This window comes from Esox lucius, chromosome 25 (genome assembly GCF_011004845.1).
Source record: "Esox lucius isolate fEsoLuc1 chromosome 25, fEsoLuc1.pri, whole genome shotgun sequence".
Classification (NCBI taxonomy): domain Eukaryota; kingdom Metazoa; phylum Chordata; class Actinopteri; order Esociformes; family Esocidae; genus Esox; species Esox lucius.
Window position 1 is genome coordinate 13,635,366 of NC_047593.1, and position 21,485 is coordinate 13,656,850.

The window sequence follows — 21,485 nt, forward strand, 5'->3', positions numbered from 1 at the left end:
TCAGTGGGACCAATTAGAGCAGCACAGGTACATTAGCATGTTTGAGTGGGGTGGGGGGTGGGGCTAAGGTGTGTAGGCCTAATAATGAACATCACACACTTGACCAAGCCACATTAGCATGTTTAGGGGGGGGGGGGGCAGAAATAGGAATGAGATTTTGGAAAAAATGAATGGTGCAGAGTTAATTTATTTTTTTCTGGCTGGGGAGATTATGAACAGCACGCTATTGTCTTGACCAGTTGGAGAAGTCAGGGATAGGCTGGAAAATCTGCTAAAAAATAGTTTAATTTAGGAACTATGGTCCCAAGTATTCCCACTGTTAAGCACAATGGAACATTTTGTGATCTTGAGTCAGAAATGACGTTTATGGGTTTATTTGAGCTCGTTTGGCCGGGAACTATTGTCTGCTGTTGTTTTAATTATGCTCTAACCCTGTGGACCGTCCGCTTTGACAAACAGGCCGGTGGCTGAATGGTTGCCTCGTTAGGACTAGCTGTTTGTGTGGGATGGGCGGATGGAGGGAGAAAGAATAAAGAAATGGAATAATAACGAAACTCACACCGGGAAACGTGTGCGCCGCGGTTGTGCTCTCTGGTGAGATGACCCTTCTTAGGTGACGGACGACTCGCACAGCCCGAAAATTGCAGGAGATTTCGCAGCATGCATCTCAATGAGACTGACCTGATAAAACGCAGGTTAATTCAGGTCCTCCCGTATTCACGTTCAGGGGCTAACGAGTATCGGGGCCGTCCGTCTGTATCTACTTCACCGTGTTCCAGGGATGTGGTGCTGGTGCTGGCCCGGCCCATGACAGCGGAGGCCTCACCGTCTCCAACATGTGTAGAATGAGGCTCGCCTTTAAATAACTGTTACTCCGTGCTTCGTTACTTTCTGTTTCCAAATTCTCAGTTCAGCGAAGGGAAGACATGGTACTAAAAATCTGAAATCAGAAGGCGTCACAGGGAAGGCGGGCTGGTATGGATGTCTCCGGTACTCGAGTATGCAAACTTGATAATCAATTACATGTGTGATTATTATTATTTTTTTACAAAGCCTTCTTTACATCGGCAGCTGTCTCAACGTACTTCTAGTCACCCACTGTCACCCTACTCGATAGACACGTGTTCTTCCAGCAGAGATCCACCTTTGGCCGGGATATTTCTCTGCCTATGGTACCAACACAAAAGGCCAGGGGTATAAATGTGCGTAGTTCGAGTTACATGACGAGTTAACATTTACCTGGATCTAACAAGCAGACAAAGGTGGTTAGACCCCCCCCCCCCCCCACACACACACACACACACACACACACACACACACCTCCCTTCAGGTATCAGAGGTAAAGACACTCCATAAGAGAAATTATCGGCCTTTTCACTCCAGCCTGTGTCTTGTCCAGCGGTCTCCATTGTACAGGTAAGATTTATGTACTAGAGATGACAAACGGAAACTGGCCTCCAGGAGGTCTGGGGCGACACACTGCTCACTCGGCCATGGGACACGGCACTTCTATCATGGCTGAAACCACTGAACAGGATGTGTACTCCCGCAGGACACCTCCAGTCAGCTGGCTGTAACTGACACTGAGTTGGTCTTATCTTAGTTACATGTCATTTTTAGCTGGTATGCATTCATGTTATAGAGTAATTTTGCTATTAAAGGATTAGTAGCTACTTCGGACAGATCTGTATCTATACACCAGTAGCATATTAAATCGGAGGCCTGTTATGCCAATTGGGCATTCGATTTACGTCTTAAAAAGCTGTCATGCTCTACAGTTTGACAACAAGGCACATACTGCATATTACACTGTCTTGCGCCTGTGAGCTGTGGTTTTTGGTAGATACACCATTTGGCCACAAGATGGCGCCATGCACTGCTGAAACATATTAGCAGTTGCAGCCCGTCATGTCCTTTATCATTATGGGTGCACTGTGGTTAATTGTCCATATGATGGCACTATTTCCATAGGAAAGACTGGTTCTTCTGTGCTGGAATTGACAGTTTATTATAGAACTGTACACTCCAGTCTGTGCATTTGGATTGACAGTGTGGTCAGAGAGGCTAATGCCTGTTGACAAATGTTGTGTTGATATTTGCTGGAAGGATGACGTTTATTTTTTTGTCTCACTCTCACCGCCTCCAAATTGTATCACCATATTGCACAAATTACCTGTCTCTGAATTATTTATTTGCATCAATCACGTTGTTATGAAACACACTTAGTCACACAGTCGTACTCAGAAGGCTATGAGTCGCACAGTATGACTGTCTCACACACACACACACACACACACACCGATTGTATTCTACATACCCAACCACAAACCCAGAAGATGTTCTACGACTTCAGCCTTTATTAATGAGCAGTTAATCAGTGCTGGAAATGTTTCACCGTATTTGTCGCACATTGAGTCTCTACATCCACCGACAGTACTGCCAGAGTGCTATGTCCAATGTCTAAGTGTGGCCTTTGTAAATAAAGGTACATTGACACACAGATAATGCACATTGCTCTACCACTGCAAACTTACAATGATTAATTAGAATATTATTATTCATATATTGTGATTTAGTTGCTGGACAACGGCAGCAACCCTAACCCTGTAATAGTGTGGGTTGCGTCTCAAACGGGTTGCCAGAATGCGGCAATCGGCCTGCCATCTGGTGCTGCCGAGCTGAGCTGTAACAAATGGGGTGTCCATTTAAGGAATTAATGTTGTTAATGTTGATGGCTGGATTATGTGTAGGTGAGAATTCATATCTGGACGTTCATAACACATCAAATGTCTCAGTAGTGAAACCTAGTTTGGTTTGTCCAGTAGTCATTGAAAGCAGCAGCAGCATATGTTACATTATTTATTCATTTATTTGTACAGAAAATCATTTCTTAAATGCCTTGCTAACAACACAACGAAGTCCACGTTTCATGTAACTCTTCTTTGTATTCATTGATGATCTAACTGCTGACTGAAACCTGTTGTCTGCTCTGTAAGCAATCTCATTGGATAGTGCTTCATGATGCAGCAAGAATATGGCCCAAAACAATACTGCCATAGCAACTAGGAATTACTTCAGGGTCAAAAAGTGAAACCTGTTTAACTGATCAGATTTTAATCTAATTTTACTTTAATCCAATTGAGCATGACTTTGATTTGCTGGAGATGACATTTGAGGCAAAAAATAAAAAACTCAAAACGATTGGCAAGTGAAGGTGGTTGCTAAACATTACCAATGAAGATAACCTGTCTGGGGGGGGTCAATGCGGCATGCACTTAAGGCAACTATTGCATGCGAAGGATATGCAAAGAAATAATGACGGTAAATTCGTGGACGTTATATTACTTTGTCCCATTTCTTCTGGGGCCCTGAGGTTGTCCATCTATGTGGTGGAATGTGATCACACCAGGAAAAGTGGGTTGGTTCTTTTCTAAACGTTCCTGCTTAGAGCGCCCCTTTTGGTCGCTGTCCATGGTTCTAAATCCGTCTCGGTGTGCCGGCGTACACTGGCTACTGCGGATTCAGTGTACCAAATCACATCATTGTTAAGCTATTTTAGTTGTTAATTTCCATGGTGTGTGTACATTTCTTGAAATTAGGTTGCAATGCATGGTTCTATGGGTGTCTTTAATTTCGTTGCCCGCTAGAAGTTAAATGTATATTCTTTTGTTGGCATAATAGAATGGAAGACCGGTTAGGAAGGATGGTGTCCCCGTTCTCTTAGAAATAGTAAGCTTGAAGTGATGCAATTCTCTGCGTGCCAGAGGTTTTCGTATTTGACTGTCTTATCACGTCCTGATTTAGCGCTTTTATCCCCTTATTACAACCCAGACTCCCGGTTTAAAATGGCGCCATTACATTCTATGCTTGTTTAAACGTGCAGCATGCAGTGCGCTCTCCATGGTAGATTGTCTAGTTGCACTGGTGCTTTAAAAGGGGCCTCGCTGCCGTGCCAACGTCACTGACTTGTCGTACATGTGGGTTTGACATTCAATTCAATAGCTTCTTCTGGTCACGGTTTTAGCACGACGCGGCCCCCGCTCAAAGGAGATTCCCGGTAGTTAAGAGCTATCCAGAGGGGTTTGCCTCGGCAGCTACATTATCCCACGCAATCAGGACCGAGATTCCTGCTAATCAAACTCGCCGCATTTTGTTATCGATCTAGAATCGTCGTGTAAATCAGCCGCTGGTGCCAGGTGCCATGTCTGTAGCGGGGTTTAAGAAGCAGTTCCACAAAGCCACCCAGGTAAGACTCATCGGTCATTCAAATACAGTACATGGTCGTGACTTTTTCCAAATGAGTCGGATGGATGAAATGTCAAGGGCATTCGGGGTTGCTGGTTAATGCCCTGATGGTTTGCTTTAAAGGGAAACATAATGGAAGGCTAACAGCCTATAGCCTGTTAGTTATGTGCTATGTTTTTCCAATGGGTAGAGCGTTTGGACGCCTTGTCTTATTGCCTAATAGCTTAATGCGGATTAATGTGAGGAATTTGTTCTTCCTACCCCAACTGCCCTGCATTTATCCGTGCGATGGTGCTTGAATCCTCTAATGAATTACCCCTTTTTAAAACCACTGGCGCGGCGCAGCGATGCACCACCGGCTGCATGGGTTTTAACACTATGAAACGCGCGGCTAAACTGATATATTAATCACAATGAATGTTACGCGCGGAGGCATTTCGACACAAAACAACATGGCAATTGTTTTCTTGATAATCCCGTTGTTCTACGTCACTTGCTATCCGAACAGGACAGACGGTCTGAAAATGTGACGATGTGTATTCCCTACCGTCTCCCCTACCCTTCACATGACATTCTCCCTGCAGGAAAGATGACGACTCATGCTATTACCACTGTTGTCGTTAAGTGCGTGTCTGGTGCATTATTAAGGGCGCCGCAAATCCTAACATAACCGTTGGGCTCGCTGACCTAGCCGCCCTCTAAATCCTGCCATCTGAAGACTGGTTTCAAACTGTCCTGCCAAACCGTCTAGAGTAAGTCGAAGTCATAACTATCCAACTCTTGTAGCTTAATTTATACGTACATTTAAACAAATCACGGTGGTTGAATTGGAATGCGCACATCTACGCCCTGTAAACTGTTTTAGATGCATTCCCAATATTTTGTGTTTTTGCAGGTTTTTAAATGAACTTACGTGAATATGTTTTATGCTTGTGACTTGTGGGTGACCCCCACCAATCTCCACGAGCTGCTGTAGTTTAGGGATTGGTTGCTAAAAGTGTGTTGCACACTAGTGAGTTCAGCTCACTGAATGAGTTGTGTGTTTTATGCAAGCTGGGTTTAAACCCCCTCTACAGGGGTGCGATGGAGGTCACGGGTGTGCAGGAGAGTGCTGGGTAACACATGGGATCTCCGCGTCACTCAGCTTCCGGGCAACACGCGGCAGGAGGGCCTAACTAGGCTGAGTCACCCTGTCCTCCTTTCGCACTCCACACACACACACTGTCACACCATGACATTAGTCATCTGCTGACCGTCCTCCAGAGTTATGCTCTGTGAGGTTCTATTTGTGTGTTTTCGGATGCAAGTAACGATGCTGACCGATTAGTGTTCCAAACCAATCCCGCTCGACCCTGCATTATCCGATAATGTCTGATAATAATATACACTGTACTCATGTACTGCATTAGCTGTTAATGTCTGATAATAATATACACTGTACTCATGTACTGCATTAGCTGAGACATCAGTGAATGGGAGCTGCTTGGGTCCGCAGAGACTCGTGTGTGTGTGTGTGTGTGTGTCTCACACCACTCTGACAGCCTGCATGTAACCAGTGACGATGTAATGTACATTGTCCTAGTTTCTACCGGTTCGAGGCATTATGCGCCACCTCTCTGGGAATCATTGAGGAACACCGTTCACTTGAGGTGGCGGTTTCGGCTTTGCGGTAGATGTCGCGTGGGCCTGGGCGCCATTCGCGGTGTAGTGGTTGAGGCAGGGGCCTGGGCTGTCGGGCGTTTGTTTGTGAGTGATTCTTGAGTGAATGTCTTTGCTTTCGCATCATCGGCTACATTCTGCTGCTGGTGGACTCTGTACACATTGAGTCTGTTTTGTATGTGCAGTCGGATGCTCATATGTTCGTACTGTATATCATTGGTCCCTACAACAGAGGCCCTATATTAATGAAAAGACCCCAGGCAGGATAGTAGCAGCTCTCTGTGGCTGTCTGCCTTTTTGTGCGCGTGCACACACTCTCCCAGTGCAGTGACAGCAGGGTTCCTTCTGGCCCTAGGACTCTTAATCCAGCCCAGATCAGACCTGAGGCCCACAAAGCCCTGCGCATGCCTGTCCCCTGACAGAGAAGATGAGTAAAGAGGATGGGTGGATGAACAGGCCTTAGGAGACGTGGGGGGGGGGCTTGGGAAGACATTGGCTGGGATGAGGTACTGTATCTTGTTGATTTGTGTCTTTCCTCTTGGATGCAATAATGTCATATTACATACATTTTCTAATAAAATGCAGCTGCTTGCTCTTAGAACCTTTTTTTAATAGGATAATAGATGGTTAAAGAAGTTGTTTTCAGAAGGGAGGGAGGGAGGGAGGGAGAGAGAGAGAGCTGAAGGGAGACCTGGCTGCTTTAACCTTCATGCCCTTTTGCTTCTGCCAGAATTATTAATTCATTGCCCTGTACAGTGTGTGAAAGAGATTGTGAGAATGAGTGTAAAACGGTGAATGTGTATGTCTGTGTATTCAACTGTGTGTGTGTGTGTGTGTGTGTGTGTGTGTGTGTGTGTGTAAAAAAAAAAAAAATAATTGAGAGACATGAGTAAGATGTGCCAGCTAAGTGCATAAAAACTATGCTAGCCTTTATCAAGAGGCAGAGGGGACGACACAAGAAGCGACGAACCAAGTCGCTGTTAATAAACGTCTATTACTGTTGAGCTGATGAACAATTAGCTGAGTAGATTAGCAAATGAGATGCCTAATTACTTTAATGCAATGCAGTGATATGAAGTGCAACTGGCCCCAGATTATTCTGTTTCTACTGTATATTAGACATGAAATAAACTGTGCACACGCTACCTCACACTCGGCTATGCGAAAGGGGGACCTAGACTAGAACCTGAACATCGCTTGGGACGTGACACAGTATGTTTATAACCAAGGGCAGCAGCGCTGAACATTGTGTTGATGAATCTAACAGTGCTAGTCCGATAACAGCGCTAGTCCGATAACAGCGCTAGTCTGATAACAGGCAGCCAAACATGGATATCAAAAACAATTTCACAAAGGGAGGAAGAGGGTGGAGGAAAAACGATGGGCCGAGGGTGAAATAAACAGGGAGGGGGAGGGCGAGAGGAAGTGGGAGGGATGGAGATGGAGAGGGAGCCAAACAAAGAGTCTCTGCAGCGTTTTTTGCCTGTGCAGAACCATCCAATTCGGACAGGGATGTTGTTCTTGATAAGCGTCAAAGTGCCCCTGACACACTAAGCTAATTTTACAGCTGACGTTGGTGGTTTATGTAATCTATATAGTAGGCTAATGCGTTACAGATACAGGACGCACTTCGTAATGGGAGTCAAAAAATCCTGGAGATTTTTGTAAGGTGTAGATTAGGACTGGAGCAAGCCTGTACAGTGCACTAAAATACAAATAACACTTAGGTCTCTGTAAAACGGAGGTTAGGGTGGAGAGTTGTGTGTGCTAAATTGATTATTTCTGCCGAGGCAATTTTACTCCACTGCTGTGTCTGTTAAATGATTTACGTCTTCGTAATGATTTACGTCTTGTGCGTTCTTCTGCTTCTGAGATCCACGGTGGCACAGATAGAGCACAGCGGGGCGGGCGCGTGTGTAGGCGGGCGAGCTAGTGTGTGTTTGTGCCTGTTGTGGAGGTATTCCTGCCTAGAGATATTAAGCTGATGGATCTGTATAGACGTCCATAGTACTTGGGGTCCCAGCGTTGCTGCTAAGAGCTACTAAACCAGGTCATTGGAGACATGAGTCGTGCTCCCCCACATACAAAGAATGTGATATACATTTTGTTAGTCTACTTCTATGCTTCTCTATGACAGAAAACCTAGTTCAGCCGGCCTGCAATAAAAAGTGATGATTTTTGTTGCCCTCCCTGGATTCGAACCCAGTTCTCCCATGTAAGGGGCCGTGTCTTTTAAACACTACTAGCGAGTTTGAATGTGTCGCTAGAAACCATTAAGCATTGTGTTAAACTGACTAACGTTTCTTATTAAGTTCACCTCCACCACAAATAGCGTCTATGAACTGTATAGCTTTTGCCGCTGGACGTTTTAAACATATTTTTTCATCAAGTGAAGTTTTTGTCTTGAACATATCCTAATACCCATCAGAACTGTTTCATTTTAGGCTTCCTATAAGGTAGCTACTGAAGGTTGTAGCCAGCAAAGTTTGTGTCCATTTTGAACAAATCCTAAGGCATAATGTGTTTTGACTGTGACGGGAGTCGAACGCGGGACCTGTTGTTCCATAGTCTGTGTATCTAACCACTACGCTATTTAACAAAGGTCAGTGAGACCGTTGTTTGGTCAGAGACATTCGCTCTTCTAGAACAGAGTCAATTTTAATATGATACTTGTAATCATGAAAACGAAAATGTTGATGACTGATGGTTAATTGTGAAGTTGAAGATTGCTGTATTGCTTCATCTTGAACAGAAGACTTTCAGTGGCCTCTTTCTATAGGTGCAACACATGACAGGGTGTACTGGTGTAGAGAGTCATCACATGACAGGGTGTACTGGTGTAGAGCGTCGTCACATGACAGGGTGTACTGGTGTAGAGAGTCATCACATGACAGTGTGTACTGGTGTAGAGAGTCATCACATGACAGGGTGTCCTGGTGTAGAGCGTCGTCACATGACAGGGTGTCCTGGTGTAGAGAGTCGTCACATGACACGGTGTACTGGTGTAGAGAGTCGTCACATGACAGGGTGTACTGGTGTAGAGAGTCGTCACATAACAGGGTGTACTGGTGTTGAGCGTCGTCACATGACAGGGTGTACTGGTGTAGAGCGTCGTCACATGACAGGGTGTCCTGGTGTAGAGCGTCGTCACATGACAGGGTGTCCTGGAGTGAGTATCACATTGGAGGGGACACATTGAAAATGTTTGCAAAGTGTTCTTATAATTGTGAGGGGGACCAATTGATCTGCTACTAACATTGGGGTGGTCTCATGTCTCACGTTGGACAGTCATTAACAGCAATCCCCCTTCCTGACATAAGACACTGTATGGTGGTGGTTTCTGTTGTGAGCAACGGCAGTTGTGACAGCGTGATGTTTGGGTGGGTTTGGAGCGGTGTGGGTGGACGTGTGTCTGTGTGTTAGACAACAGATACTGTGATATCGCTCCATAATATGTGGAGGTGTTTTTAACTCTTAGTCTCATCAGGGTGGGTAGCTGTTACTGAACTCTGCCTGTTGTAGACTAGTGCTGTATCCTGTATATGAAACCAGTCTGTTGTAGACTAGTGCTGTATCCTGTATATGAAACCAGTCTGTAGTAGACTAGTGCTGTATCCTGTATATGAAACCAGTCTGTTGTAGACTAGTGCTGTATCCTGTATATGAAACCAGTCTGTAGTAGACTAGTGCTGTATCCTGTATATGAAACCAGTCTGTTGTAGACTAGTGCTGTATCCTGTATATGAAACCAGTCTGTAGTAGACTAGTGCTGTATCCTGTATATGAAACCCGTCTGTTGTAGACTAGTGCTGTATCCTGTATATGAAACATTTTACCTTCTCTAGCTCGCTCTTCCCTCCACCAAAACCACCAAAACCACCTTTCCCATTTGAGGTGTGTGCCACAGTATTTAAACGCCAAAACCTTTCTTTAATCTTGCATGACTACACTACTTTACCCGTCAGATTACTGTCATTCAATACCTCAGTCGTACAGATAAAACGGGTCATTGTGACAGGTTGTCATCTATAAGCCTAGACACGTTTAATATGAAGCAGGAGGCTGCTTGGGAATGGCTCTGTCTGGACCGCTCATTGTGTTCTGTCTGGACCGCTCAGTGTGTTCTGTCTGGACCGCTCAGTGTGTTCTGTCTGGACCGCTCAGTGTGTTCGGTCTGGACCGCTCAGTGTGTTCGGTCTGGACCGCTCAGTGTGTTCGGTCTGGACCGCTCAGTGTGTTCGGTCTGGACCGCTCAGTGTGTTCTGTCTGGACCGCTCAGTGTGTTCAGTCTGGACCGCACAACCACATCCCTCGATTGTAACCATCGTCAGTCACTGTGGTAAGTGACTGACGCAGTCATATTCAGCCTGGTGTGGGTTTTCTGTGTGCGCGCACGCTGAGCTGGAGCAACGCGGTGTACGTCAATAAGCGCAGCAGGGCAACAGTGGTCGTTGTGTTACGGTCCCAGGGCTGTCGTTGTGTTACGGCCCCAGGGCTGTCGTTGTGTTACGGCCCCAGGGCTGTCGTTGTGTTACGGCCCCAGGGGATGTCGTTGTGTTACGGCCCCAGGGGATGTCGTTGTGTTACGGTCCCAGGGGATGTCGTTGTGTTACCGTCCCAGGGGATGTCGTTGTGTTACCGTCCCAGGGGATGTCGTTGTGTTACCGTCCCAGGGGATGTCGTTGTGTTACCGTCCCAGGGGATGTCGTTGTGTTACCGTCCCAGGGGATGTCGTTGTGTTACCGTCCCAGGGCTGACCGTAGCAGTGCATTCCTCCTACATTGGGAATGCCCTTCAGCTCAGCAACACCTGGCTTTGTCAACGTCGGTTCCCCTTGGGCACCTGTTGACATTTTCCTCTCATGCCAGTACAACCGGCCTGTATTGATTTGTGCTTCACGTTCCGTTATGCTCACTGTGGAGCACGTGTTGTCATAGGCGACTGTAACTGAGTGACATTTAGGCCTTCGTCTCCGGGAGGGCTGGCGTTGGTGTGGAGGAATGACCAGTTTTGAGGTTACCCGGGAATTTCAGGAAGATGGGGAACGTCCGATGTTGGTTTAGGTGGATGTCCATCCTGCCGTGCTTCTCTGTGTGTCTGCCTGTCTGCCTGCGCTCGCTGTGGCGTGTGGGGCCCTAGCAGCTGGGTTGGGGCCCCTGGATGTGTCTACAGCCGGCCTGGGGCCCCGTAAGGCAGCAGATTGGGAGAGGACAGGGTGAGTCATCCAGTAAACTGCAGTGCAGGGGAGGGGCGACCCAGAGGAGAGAGGAGTAAATCAACAAAGGAGTTGTAGTAAGGGTGAGGGATGGAGCAAATAGAGGAGGGCTTTTAAGAGGGAGTGCGGAAAGATGGGGGTTGGGGGGGGGTGTAGACAGTAGATCAAAGGATAGATTACTAAATCATGGGGTCAAGTCTAAAAATGCACCTGGTTGACCAACAGATAGCTCTACTTCCCCTATCTCACTGACCAGACTCTCACTGGAAAGCTGCAGTAACACGTTAAATACTATAGGAAAATGCTGCGCACACATTTGTTTCCATGCCATTGTCATTATATCCGTAATGATGACTTTGTAAGCAAGGATAGCTCATTTCCACCTATGAAACCTTGTCTGTTTGCTTAGTGGATTTTTCAGGAGCTCAAACGAAGATTACTGTTCTTACTCCAATGACAAAAGGCCATCACGCTGTTATGGATGAGCTTAGGGTAAATGACAATACAGCATTTGAATCGATTAGGAAAAAATACTTTTATCGTGAAAGATGTTAGTGCGTAGCTATACGTCTCGGTTTTCTGAATTGAAATAATTTGTTAGCTAGTCACTCAAATATGCGTGGGGGGGATCCTCTGTGGATTGGTCAATTTAGTTGTTTTCTTGAATTGTCCAAGGATGCATCAACGTGTGTGTGTGTGTGTCTTCATTCTTTTGTGCACGGGTGTGCCAGAGGTGTGTGTTTGTGAGGGTAGTTCTATTTGAAATGACGTTGTGCATTGCAGAAGGAGGGTGCCTGTAGAGAACCTGAACCTATGCCAGGCAGTACTTCCAGCTATTCCTTTCTCCCCCTTTTCATCGTAACTGTTCATGTTTGCATTAATAACGGTATGTCACTCTACAAGTCTTTCCTCCCCTAACGTCTAAGCCAGATTTTGTAGTTCCATTGCTTTGAGTACTTTGAGGGGGCCCTTTTCCCTTTAGGAGCCTGTACTTATCCGGGGCTTTTTCTATGGGCAAAATCCTAAGTCACCCATCTAACCGTAACTTCAGTCCCTTACTAGAAATGTGTGTATATCGACTTCCTCACAGCGTGCTGGCATGCGAGGCTGGTTTTTATGAGGTTGGGATTTCCCCTCCAACCCCTCGCTCGTATATATACCGGTGGCCGTGACAACCTGCTGACCAACTCTAGGCATAAAAATGTCCTGCTGTATATTAACATCCCTGGCTTCCGACACTCCTAGTGGCTGGTCTTTTCGATCCTACTAAGCTTGAGGCCTGTCCAGTAATTGATTGGGCTGTGTCTCTGCAGGGGCGGAATTACACCAACCCATTAAGTTGATGGCCCCCTGTCACCTGACTCTAACTCACCGCCATTCCATCCCTTAAACGTCCCTCTACCAGTACCCATAGAGTTTTAGAGGAGGATTGTCAATCTACGATCGGCTTGTGTTTTATTAACGTAATTGAAATATTTCCCTGAAAGGGGGCGCGGTTTGCTATTAGATCGGACACCTATACCCTGTGATTCTTTGCTTCATGAGTACGGGCGCAGTACTCCTTGAAACAGGTACTCCTTCTGGTCAATATTATAAAGGTTAATGACGAGTCACAGAATCCTACATGGCTGCGTTAGAACACACTGCAACTGGGCTAAAAATACTTAGGGACAATGAATGTGCTGACATGGATAACGATGAGGGTATTGCTAATTCCATTAATTAGCCTAACCTTTTAATGTTCTCACCATGTTTGTGACCAAACATCAAGAGTGACTCTTGAAAGGCAACGCTTCATCGTCACCGTATGTAGTGCATCGAATATGGTTTGGAATATTTTATTGTGAAGGTAATGCATCAAGGAGGGGTTTTGTACCTCATTGTGAAGGTAATGCATCAAGGAGGGTTTTTGTACCTCATTGTGAAGGTAATGCATCAAGGAGGGGTTTTGTACCTCATTGTGAAGGTAATGCATCAAGGAGGGGTTTTGTCCCTCATTGTGAAGGTAATGCATCAAGGAGGGGTTTTGTTCCTCATTGTGAAGGTAATGCATCAAGGAGGGGTTTTGTTCCTCGTTGTAAAGGTAATGCATCAAGGAGGGGGTTTGTACCTCATTGTGAAGGCAATGCATCAAGGAGGGGTTTTGTTCCTCATTGTGAAGGTAATGCATCAAGGAGGGGTTTTGTTCCTCATTGTAAAGGTAACGCATCAAGGAGGAGTTTTGTCCCTCAATGTGAAGGTAATGCATCAAGGAGGGGTTTTGTCCCTCAGTGTAAAGATAATGCCTTATGGGGGCCTTGGAACCTTTGTCATTGAGAAGGTAAATCAACGAGGAGGGTATTAATCTCTCTACTCTCTCTGGCCCTGTTAGTGGGCTGGAAGTGGTACAGGAGAGAGTGAGTGTTTCAGCAGTGAGCTTCCAGGACAGTCACCTCCGGCCATCACTCAGTCTATCCTCTCTTGTGCCTTTTCCTTTTTCCCCCTGTCCTTTGTATTTCCCCTCTGGAGACTGACACCCCCCCCCCCCCTTGCCGTAAAATACATAAAGGTTATTTTATTCAGCAGTGAGATGTAACATTCTAGGCATCAACCATTGTGGCTGAGAAACACAGGAGGGTGCAGGCTGACCTGTAGAACGTTGATGTGATGAAGTACCTGTCGTCTTGACATGAGACAGTGGGGGAGGGAATCATTATTCATTCCACAGTAACACATGGGCCTTTGATAAAACTGTGCATTCCAGGATTTCTGGACACTGGTTGGAAAAGTGGTGCTATCGAGCAAAGACGGGTCCCTGAACATTTTTGCTGGTTCATGTACTGTGTGCCAATGTCATCAAACCCACTGTCTTTCAAACTTGGAATTTAATGGTAAAATAAGGTATTACGGTATTTGTACTTATATATATATATACACAGCATTTTACACATCCATGCCAAAATGGGAGATTTAAAGTCCTAGATTGTATTTTTAATGAAGGAAAACATTTGTTTGTGTGTTTATGAATGGCTGTTTAGTTTCCAGCATTGGCCTTGTCCAAAATGAAGGCAGCGACAGAGACATCATTAATATTGTGATGCACAGAATTAAAAAAGATAAAAAATGATTCACTGGGCAACAGCAGCAAATAATAAATGGTCATAGCACATGGCATGGTAATAGTATATAGTAACAGCAGATGGTAATAGTATAGTAATAGAAGATGGGAATATTATATAGTATATAGTAATATCAGATGGTAATAGTATATAGTAATAGTATATCGTATATAGTAATAGCAGATGGTAATAGTATATAGTAATAGTAAGTTGGTAACAGCAATATAGTAAGTTGGTAATAGTATATAGTAGTAGTAAGTTGTTAATAGTATATAGTAATACTGTGGTAATACTGTTCTAACACACACATCTGCAATGTGTGTAGCTATGAGAATTCAGGTCATAGTGGTGTGTGGGTGTGTGTTCCCGTTGGACTGCAGCCCCCCCCCCCCCAACACACACACACAACACACACATTAGTTGTGGATGGCTGGAGAGCCGTGAATGTTCTGTGTGATGGTGTCCCTATAAATGTGTTTATTCCAGGTGGGTGTAATGATCTCCTTGTTGTTTCACGCTTCCCCTGAACAGGGTTTTCCCGTGATTTGAATTCCAAGCCACAGCCAGAGCCATCCATTGATGAGTCAAACCCAGGCAGAAACAACAGTTAGGTCATTGATGTTCGGGCCCAATCAGGTCTATCGACGACATACATCAAGTACACTTGTCTTTCTGGTCATCCGCGTGCCAGGTGTCATTTCTTTGCTGTGAGGCATCAGAAATAGGAAGTTGTTCGTTGTCAAACAGATATGGCCACTGTTGTGTTGACCACCCTGTTCCTTTTGGGGATCTGTTGATGTGGTGTGAGTCTGTAATTGAGCCAGACACGCAAACGCATTTTACACCCAACGGAGCGGGCTGAGTAGGTCTGCCGGGATTATGTTCGGATTAATCGAGCTCGGGCGACTTCAGATCATACCAGAGCAGCAGGTAAACTATCGTCTCTAAATACACTGGAGAATCTTCAGTGATGTTCTTTAAGTGACACACATTGGTCTTCCACTGGGTCAACTTACTATTCCTTAATAGTTTAAATCCCATCTACCAATCAGCTTCATGGCTCCTCTTGTTCACACACATAGAAGCCTCTTCATTAACCAGGGTGCACCTGCAGAAACAAGCAGCTGTTCATTGTGGGTAAACGGACAACCCTCTGTGCCGTGTGTGATGTGACAAACATTCCGATGAATGAGAGATTAGGCAGCTGCGGTTTAAAGTACACAAAACAGGCCAGGATAAGGTGCAGTATTAAATTACTGTGAGTCTCTTAGCTGGAGGCGTTTGACATCCTTCATCCGCTAGACATGTTTAACATATCAAAGATTGTGCATGTGCACGCGTGTCTGGCTCTCTCCCTTGTGTGACCTTCTGTCACACTGTGTTTTCCCCTCACTGAACACTGTGTGTGTAGACAGTATTGAATCTCTGGGAAAGGAAAAACATTGATTCAGAGCGGGAACCCACAGCGGACACAGAGGGTGGAGACTGCAGGTACTTTAGAGTCGGTTGGCATGACAACACACAGGACGGAGTTGAATGTGGCCAATGCAAGTGTTAGATTTGCGTGCAGCGTCTCAACTGCGTGACATCTCACAGTTCCATAGCGCACTGCCACAACTTCATATGCCTGCTTCCAATACATCCTAGCTGGCTTGTTTCCTAAAAAAAAAAAGCTACCATCACCAAACTTTCAGAGAATGCTGCACTGCTCATTTATAATACATGCATACATTGACACTGCGGTAAGACTAGTTTGTTACGTCAACTCAACACTAATTTTATCTCAACGCTGGCTAGAGGTTGCCAAATTCGGGTTAACTTTCATATTTCCCAGCTTTTTCCAGAGATCTTGGTGACAGCACAGCTTGAAAAAGCTGAAAAACTGGGAATACCTCGACCAATATAACTGGAAGATTTGGGAAAGTAATGGGATTCTTGCGATTCTGACCAACTCTTTATTAGCTAAATCCTGGATGTTTACTTTATTATGTATACTGTCTATTCCAAAGGGAGAGAACTGATCCAGTGCTGTCAGAGCAGCCTTGCTTGTTTAGTTATCTGATCTTATGTAGTGTTAAGACAAAGATGTCTGACCTTATAGAGAATATATTAAAAAAAAAGAATACAGTGTGGAATGGATTAGCATGGTATTGATTGTCATGTTATACAGTGGCGGTAAAGATATTGTGTGTGGTGTATTAACACTGTTCCCCGCCAGAGGGAATCGAGACGTGAGTAGATCAATGTATCGTCAATGTGTAATCATCTCAGTGCTGCAGTGTGGAGGTAGGGGGAAATGGCTGCAGCTAATACCGTCTCCTATGTAGTAATGTAGCAATTAGCCGAAATGCTAATGTGGCGCTACTGTAGCTGAGGCTAATTGGGAGAGGAGAGTAGAGGGGGCCAAGGGAGACCAGGAGGGGTAGCCACTGTAGACTATTGAAATGCAGTCCTTGTCTCTCAAGGTGGCTTGATCACAGAGAGCCTAGAACTCTGTGCTGTTTTTCAAAATATATACAATTGGATTACACCTATTGGATTGGAATAAGTGCCTAGACAAGTAATGAATAGAACAGTCCCGCTTCACGTCAATTATTCTCTTGTTCTGTTTATTACATGTCTATATATTTAATCCCATCCAATAAGCAATATCTCAGTTGATAACTTTTGAGAAGACATCGCCAGGCTGCCCCTGGGTTATATCATGATAGCCACAATCTTGAGAAAAGACAGTAAATTAAATCAAATAAAGCCTGGGTTGAATGTAATGCTCTCAATTTAAAATATTGATGGTGACATTTATGCCTTGATTTATACCAAATTTAAACCGAAATAAAACTGACGCATCTCTGTTCACACAGTTGTTTTGGAGGGGCTGGGTGCTGGTCCTGTCAGATGGACTGTTTGCAGAGTAACTTACTGGGGTCTTAAAAGAGGAGGAAAGGGTTTCTGCTACATTATTAATTTTGGTATCTGTGGCTGGCTACTTGTAAATCACATCAACTAGGATATCCTAGGAATAACAGTGATGTCCTTTATGGTTATTCGCTGTAGCTTGTTCATAGTGAATATTTATATTGTGAGTTATAACGTTTTAGAGTTCATAGAGTTTTTATTTTAAGTATTGCTTATATAGTGAATGTGTATTCAAAATGAATATTTCTTTATTTATATGTGTGTGTGTGTGTGTGTGTGTGTGTGTGTGTATATGTATATATGTGTGTGTATGTATATACGTGTATAGATATAGATACATATAGATATAGATAGAGATATAGATATATAGATAGATATATGTACCTTTACTGTGAATATTCCGTTGAGCTAGACTTGATTATTTTAAGATATAATTTGGACGGCACAGCTGTTAAAGTAATGTTGGCTTACATTATAAATGCAATTAGAAACAACTGGTGGTAAAGAGCGTCATTAAATTGATATTCATTGTGCCTGGAGGTTCAACAGCACAAGGTTAAGACAGTGTAATCATTCCATGTGGAAGCATTGGAAAGAAAATAATTGAACATGCATTGATGCTTGATTTTGCAGAATTAGCGTTGGCAACCATCATCTCCGGGGCTGTTTGCCCCCATGCTGTGTCTGCCCCGCCCGCCCCCCTCAACATTGTCATGGACAGGCTGTCATAGCATCTGTCACTCACACACACACACACACACACCTCTGCTGTTTCCTCAGCCTTCTTCCCACACATTTCTCTTCCTGTCTTCCTCTCTGTCTGGTCATGTTGACACCACCTAGCTTAGTGTTTTTCCACCAAGTCTTACCTCCTCCCTCCTAGTCCTGCCACCTTCCACTTAGTCCTGTTTTCTCCTGCCCCCCCCCCCCCCTGCAGTATTTGCTGTTCTCTGCTTGTAGAAGCCAATAAACAATCTCTTGTTGCCTTTATTTCTATTATTTCCTGGAGCAGTACAATATAGCCAACCACATACCCACACACTAAGAAAAGCTGTTATTTTGTCCTAAATTATTGCTAATGGTTTCACCAGCTGTTACTCTTCCTTTAAGCCAAGTTAGTGACTGCGGCTAACTGAAGTGGCTCTGAATTTCATATTTTCATACAGATTTACATATTTAAAAAAATATCAGTTTGCAATGTCTGGTGTGTCTGGGGGTTCTGGTTTACTAGGTAAACAGAGCACAGTGTGCTCTGTTTCATCTAGTGTTAAAGTGAAGAAGGCGTGTATCTTTGACTCTGTCAAAATGAGGAAGGCATGTATCTTTGAGAGTAAGTGTGGAGTATACAGTCTTTGTGAATGTGTTAAGGTGAGGAACTGGATTGTGTCTTTGTAACAGTGTTAAGGTGAGGAACTGGATTGTGTCTCTGTGACTGTGTTAAGGATAATAGGAGATTTCACCAGTAGATCTGTCCATACAGACACAGACTGATGATTGATTCCACATTAGCCTTCTTCTGGAGATATCATCACTGCCCACACAACCCCTTGAAACTGACTGTGTGTGTGTGTGTGTGTGTGTGTGTGTGTGTTTTAGGTGTAACTATACTCATGGGGAACAAATGTCCCCATGAGTGTAACCAGAAAACCTTGGACTCACGCCGGTCCCCCTGAAGCAAAAGTCAATTTCCGTCTCAGGGTTTAGGGTCAAACTTACAATACATTTTAGAGTTAGAACTGGGTTTCTTTAAGGTCCAGGCGTTTAGCGTTAAGGTTAGGCATTACATCTAGGGTAAAAATGTTGGTATAAATGTTACTTCATTGAGGTTAAGGTTAGGCTTAGATTAGGTTTAGGGTTAAGATTAGGGCAAGGGAGCATGCAATTTTTATTTTCTGGTCCCCATGAGGATAGCCATACAAACGTGTGTGTGTGTGTGTGTGTATGGGTATGGGCTCATCAGAATGGCAGCTCTGGCAGGGCCGTCCTTTCTTCCAAACACCCTCCATGAAGTGAGACTAGATGCTATAGGCTGACAACAAATAGAGACATTGCGCCAGGACCATTTTGGAGACATTTGGTAAGCTGGGAGCAAATATGCCTTTGTAACTAAGAAAAGGTTATTGTCTTGTTGAACTTCCAGTTTCTACAATGAGGCCAGCATCAGAGTGATGTTACAATCATATTCAGTTACACGGTATTACAGTTTCTCTTTCAAATGACACTTTGTTTGGTGAGCACATAGAGGACAGACATATTGTATACTTTATTTTGAAACAGTTTTGTGATATTGTTATTATAATTCTTTCATTATGTAAATTACAAGATTGCTTAAAAGGCTGTTATTTTGACATTGCATTTTCATTGTAATTGGCCCAAAGAATGAACTTAGCAAGACCAGGCAATCTAAAGATCGCTATCTGATCTGAAATATATCTCTTCCGACATACAGTATCTTTAGGGGTAAATGGGCCTCTGGATCATGGGATTACAGCAAACACCCACACGCAATTCGTTAAACCTTGTAAGCCGTAATCAGTGTCAGAAGAATTGGTTTTGAGTAGTCAAGTCCGAGGGCATTTACTGTGATAGATCAACTAGATGGTAACCTACAGTATTTAGTGTTAGTCTTTGCAGAGGCCTGTACAATATGATGGATGCTAGTATTTCCAGTCGCCATACATGAGGCCCCCAAGCCTTAAGGAGATTGCACTGACGCGCTGTCGTCCCACATCCCAACAACGGGATGGAACGTGTTAGACGACTCCTCTCTCTAGTGCCATGAGGAGCCAAGGCCCTCTCTTTCGCTGCTCCCTTTAAAATTGAGTTTTTGGCTCCGGCTTGGTCGTGATGCGGAATTGACACCACCATTCTGGATTAGTGAGTCACTGGGTGTTGCAGCAGCAGCCAGAGTGAGGGAGTCTCTCCTGTCGCGCTGCCTGCCTCTGGTCTCTCCTGTCGCGCTGCCTGCCTCTCTGGTCTCTCCTGTCGCGCTGCCTTCCTCTCTGGTCTCTGCTGTCGCGCTGCCTGCCTCTCTGGTCTCTCCTGTCGCACTGCCTGCCTCTCTATCCCTCTCTCTCCTGTCGCGCTGCCTGCCTCTCTATCCCTCTCTCTCCTGTCGCGCTGCCTTCCTCTCTGGTCTCTGCTGTTGCGCTGCCTGCCTCTCTGGTCTCTCCTGTCGCACTGCCTGCCTCTCTATCCCTCTCTCTCCTGTCGCGCTGCCTGCCTCTCTATCCCTCTCTCTCCTGTCGCGCTGCCTGCCTCTCTATCCCTCTTTTCTGTCGTGCTGCCTGCTTGCCTGCCCCTCTCTCTCACTCTTTCTGTGTTGTGGTGCCTCTGTCTCTTTTACTGTTCTGTGTTGCTCTTCTCCCAATTTCTATATGATAAGAACATTTCTACCCAGGGTGATAGCAATGCCCCCTGTTCACTAGAATCAGCGGCTGCAAAATAGTCTGCGTACCGAACTGTTCATTTACATAAATCTCCAAGGGCCTGAGACTGTGTGGCCTTCTGCTGTCTAGCTGATGAGTGTCGAGTGGACATGAAGGAGTGGACAGTGGAGAGAGTGAGGAGGAGAGATTGGAGAGCGTGAAGTACCAATTACTTAGCCGACTGTGGGGGAGAAACAAGATGGAGCGAGCAAAATGGAGAAGACGATAAATAGGACCGCATGCCTGTCCTCTAACTGTCGGGGAGGTGAATTAGGAGGTGAGTGAAAGGTGTGTGGGTGAGTGAAAGGAAGGTGGAGAGAAAATGACAGCAGGCTGCTAGCTGATTGAATCGACGTGAATACAGCAACGTCCGTCAGTTTCAACGCTCGGTGGTGTATAGAGAATAGAGCCGTACATCGGGTGCTGTTCTTCACTGTACATGCTTGGTGGTCATTACGTACACTGTTAGAACGAAGTAAATGCAACTGCATGGTGCCACTGTCTGCCAGCTGTGGAATGTGTTGCCGTGTTTACCAGGGCAGGAAGGTCATGCAAGGACCCCGGAGACATGAGGCGGATGTTGTCCAGTCTCCCAAAGCATAATGGGATATATGCGGCTCCACAGATCTCCAACGCACATAGGATCAGAACTATCTCTCTTTTTCTGAGATGGCGGGGGGGCGGGGGTTTAAACACTAAACGCCCACTCGGTCAGTCTCACACACACACACACACACACACACACACACACACACATATAAACTGTCTATGTGGAGACAAACACACACACACACACACACACACATAGCCAGCTGGTGCTCCTCCCCTCCCCTGTCAGTCCAGAGGCACATGGACGGAGAATAACGTGCACACCTCGCCCAGCGATCCAAATCGTCATCACACTGTTATGTAACAGCCATGCAG

General features: G+C 45.1%; 1 protein-coding gene across 5 annotated transcripts in view; it reads left to right on the forward strand.

The window, feature by feature from the left end:
• The first annotated feature begins 3,927 nt into the window (after positions 1-3,927).
• The window catches only part of sh3gl2a (SH3 domain containing GRB2 like 2a, endophilin A1), a 32,966-nt gene continuing 15,408 nt past the window's right edge, over positions 3,928-21,485 (forward strand). For 3 of the 5 annotated variants that reach the window (XM_010888386.4, XM_010888385.4, XM_010888387.4), the window contains exon 1: positions 3,928-4,246. In XM_010888386.4, the coding sequence (XP_010886688.1) occupies positions 4,202-4,246 (45 nt within the window). In that variant the 5' untranslated portion in view covers positions 3,928-4,201. Of the gene's footprint in view, positions 4,247-20,436; positions 20,839-21,485 lie in introns of those variants that run through there. The other 2 variants (XM_010888384.4, XM_020043983.3) reach the window with 2 other exon arrangements.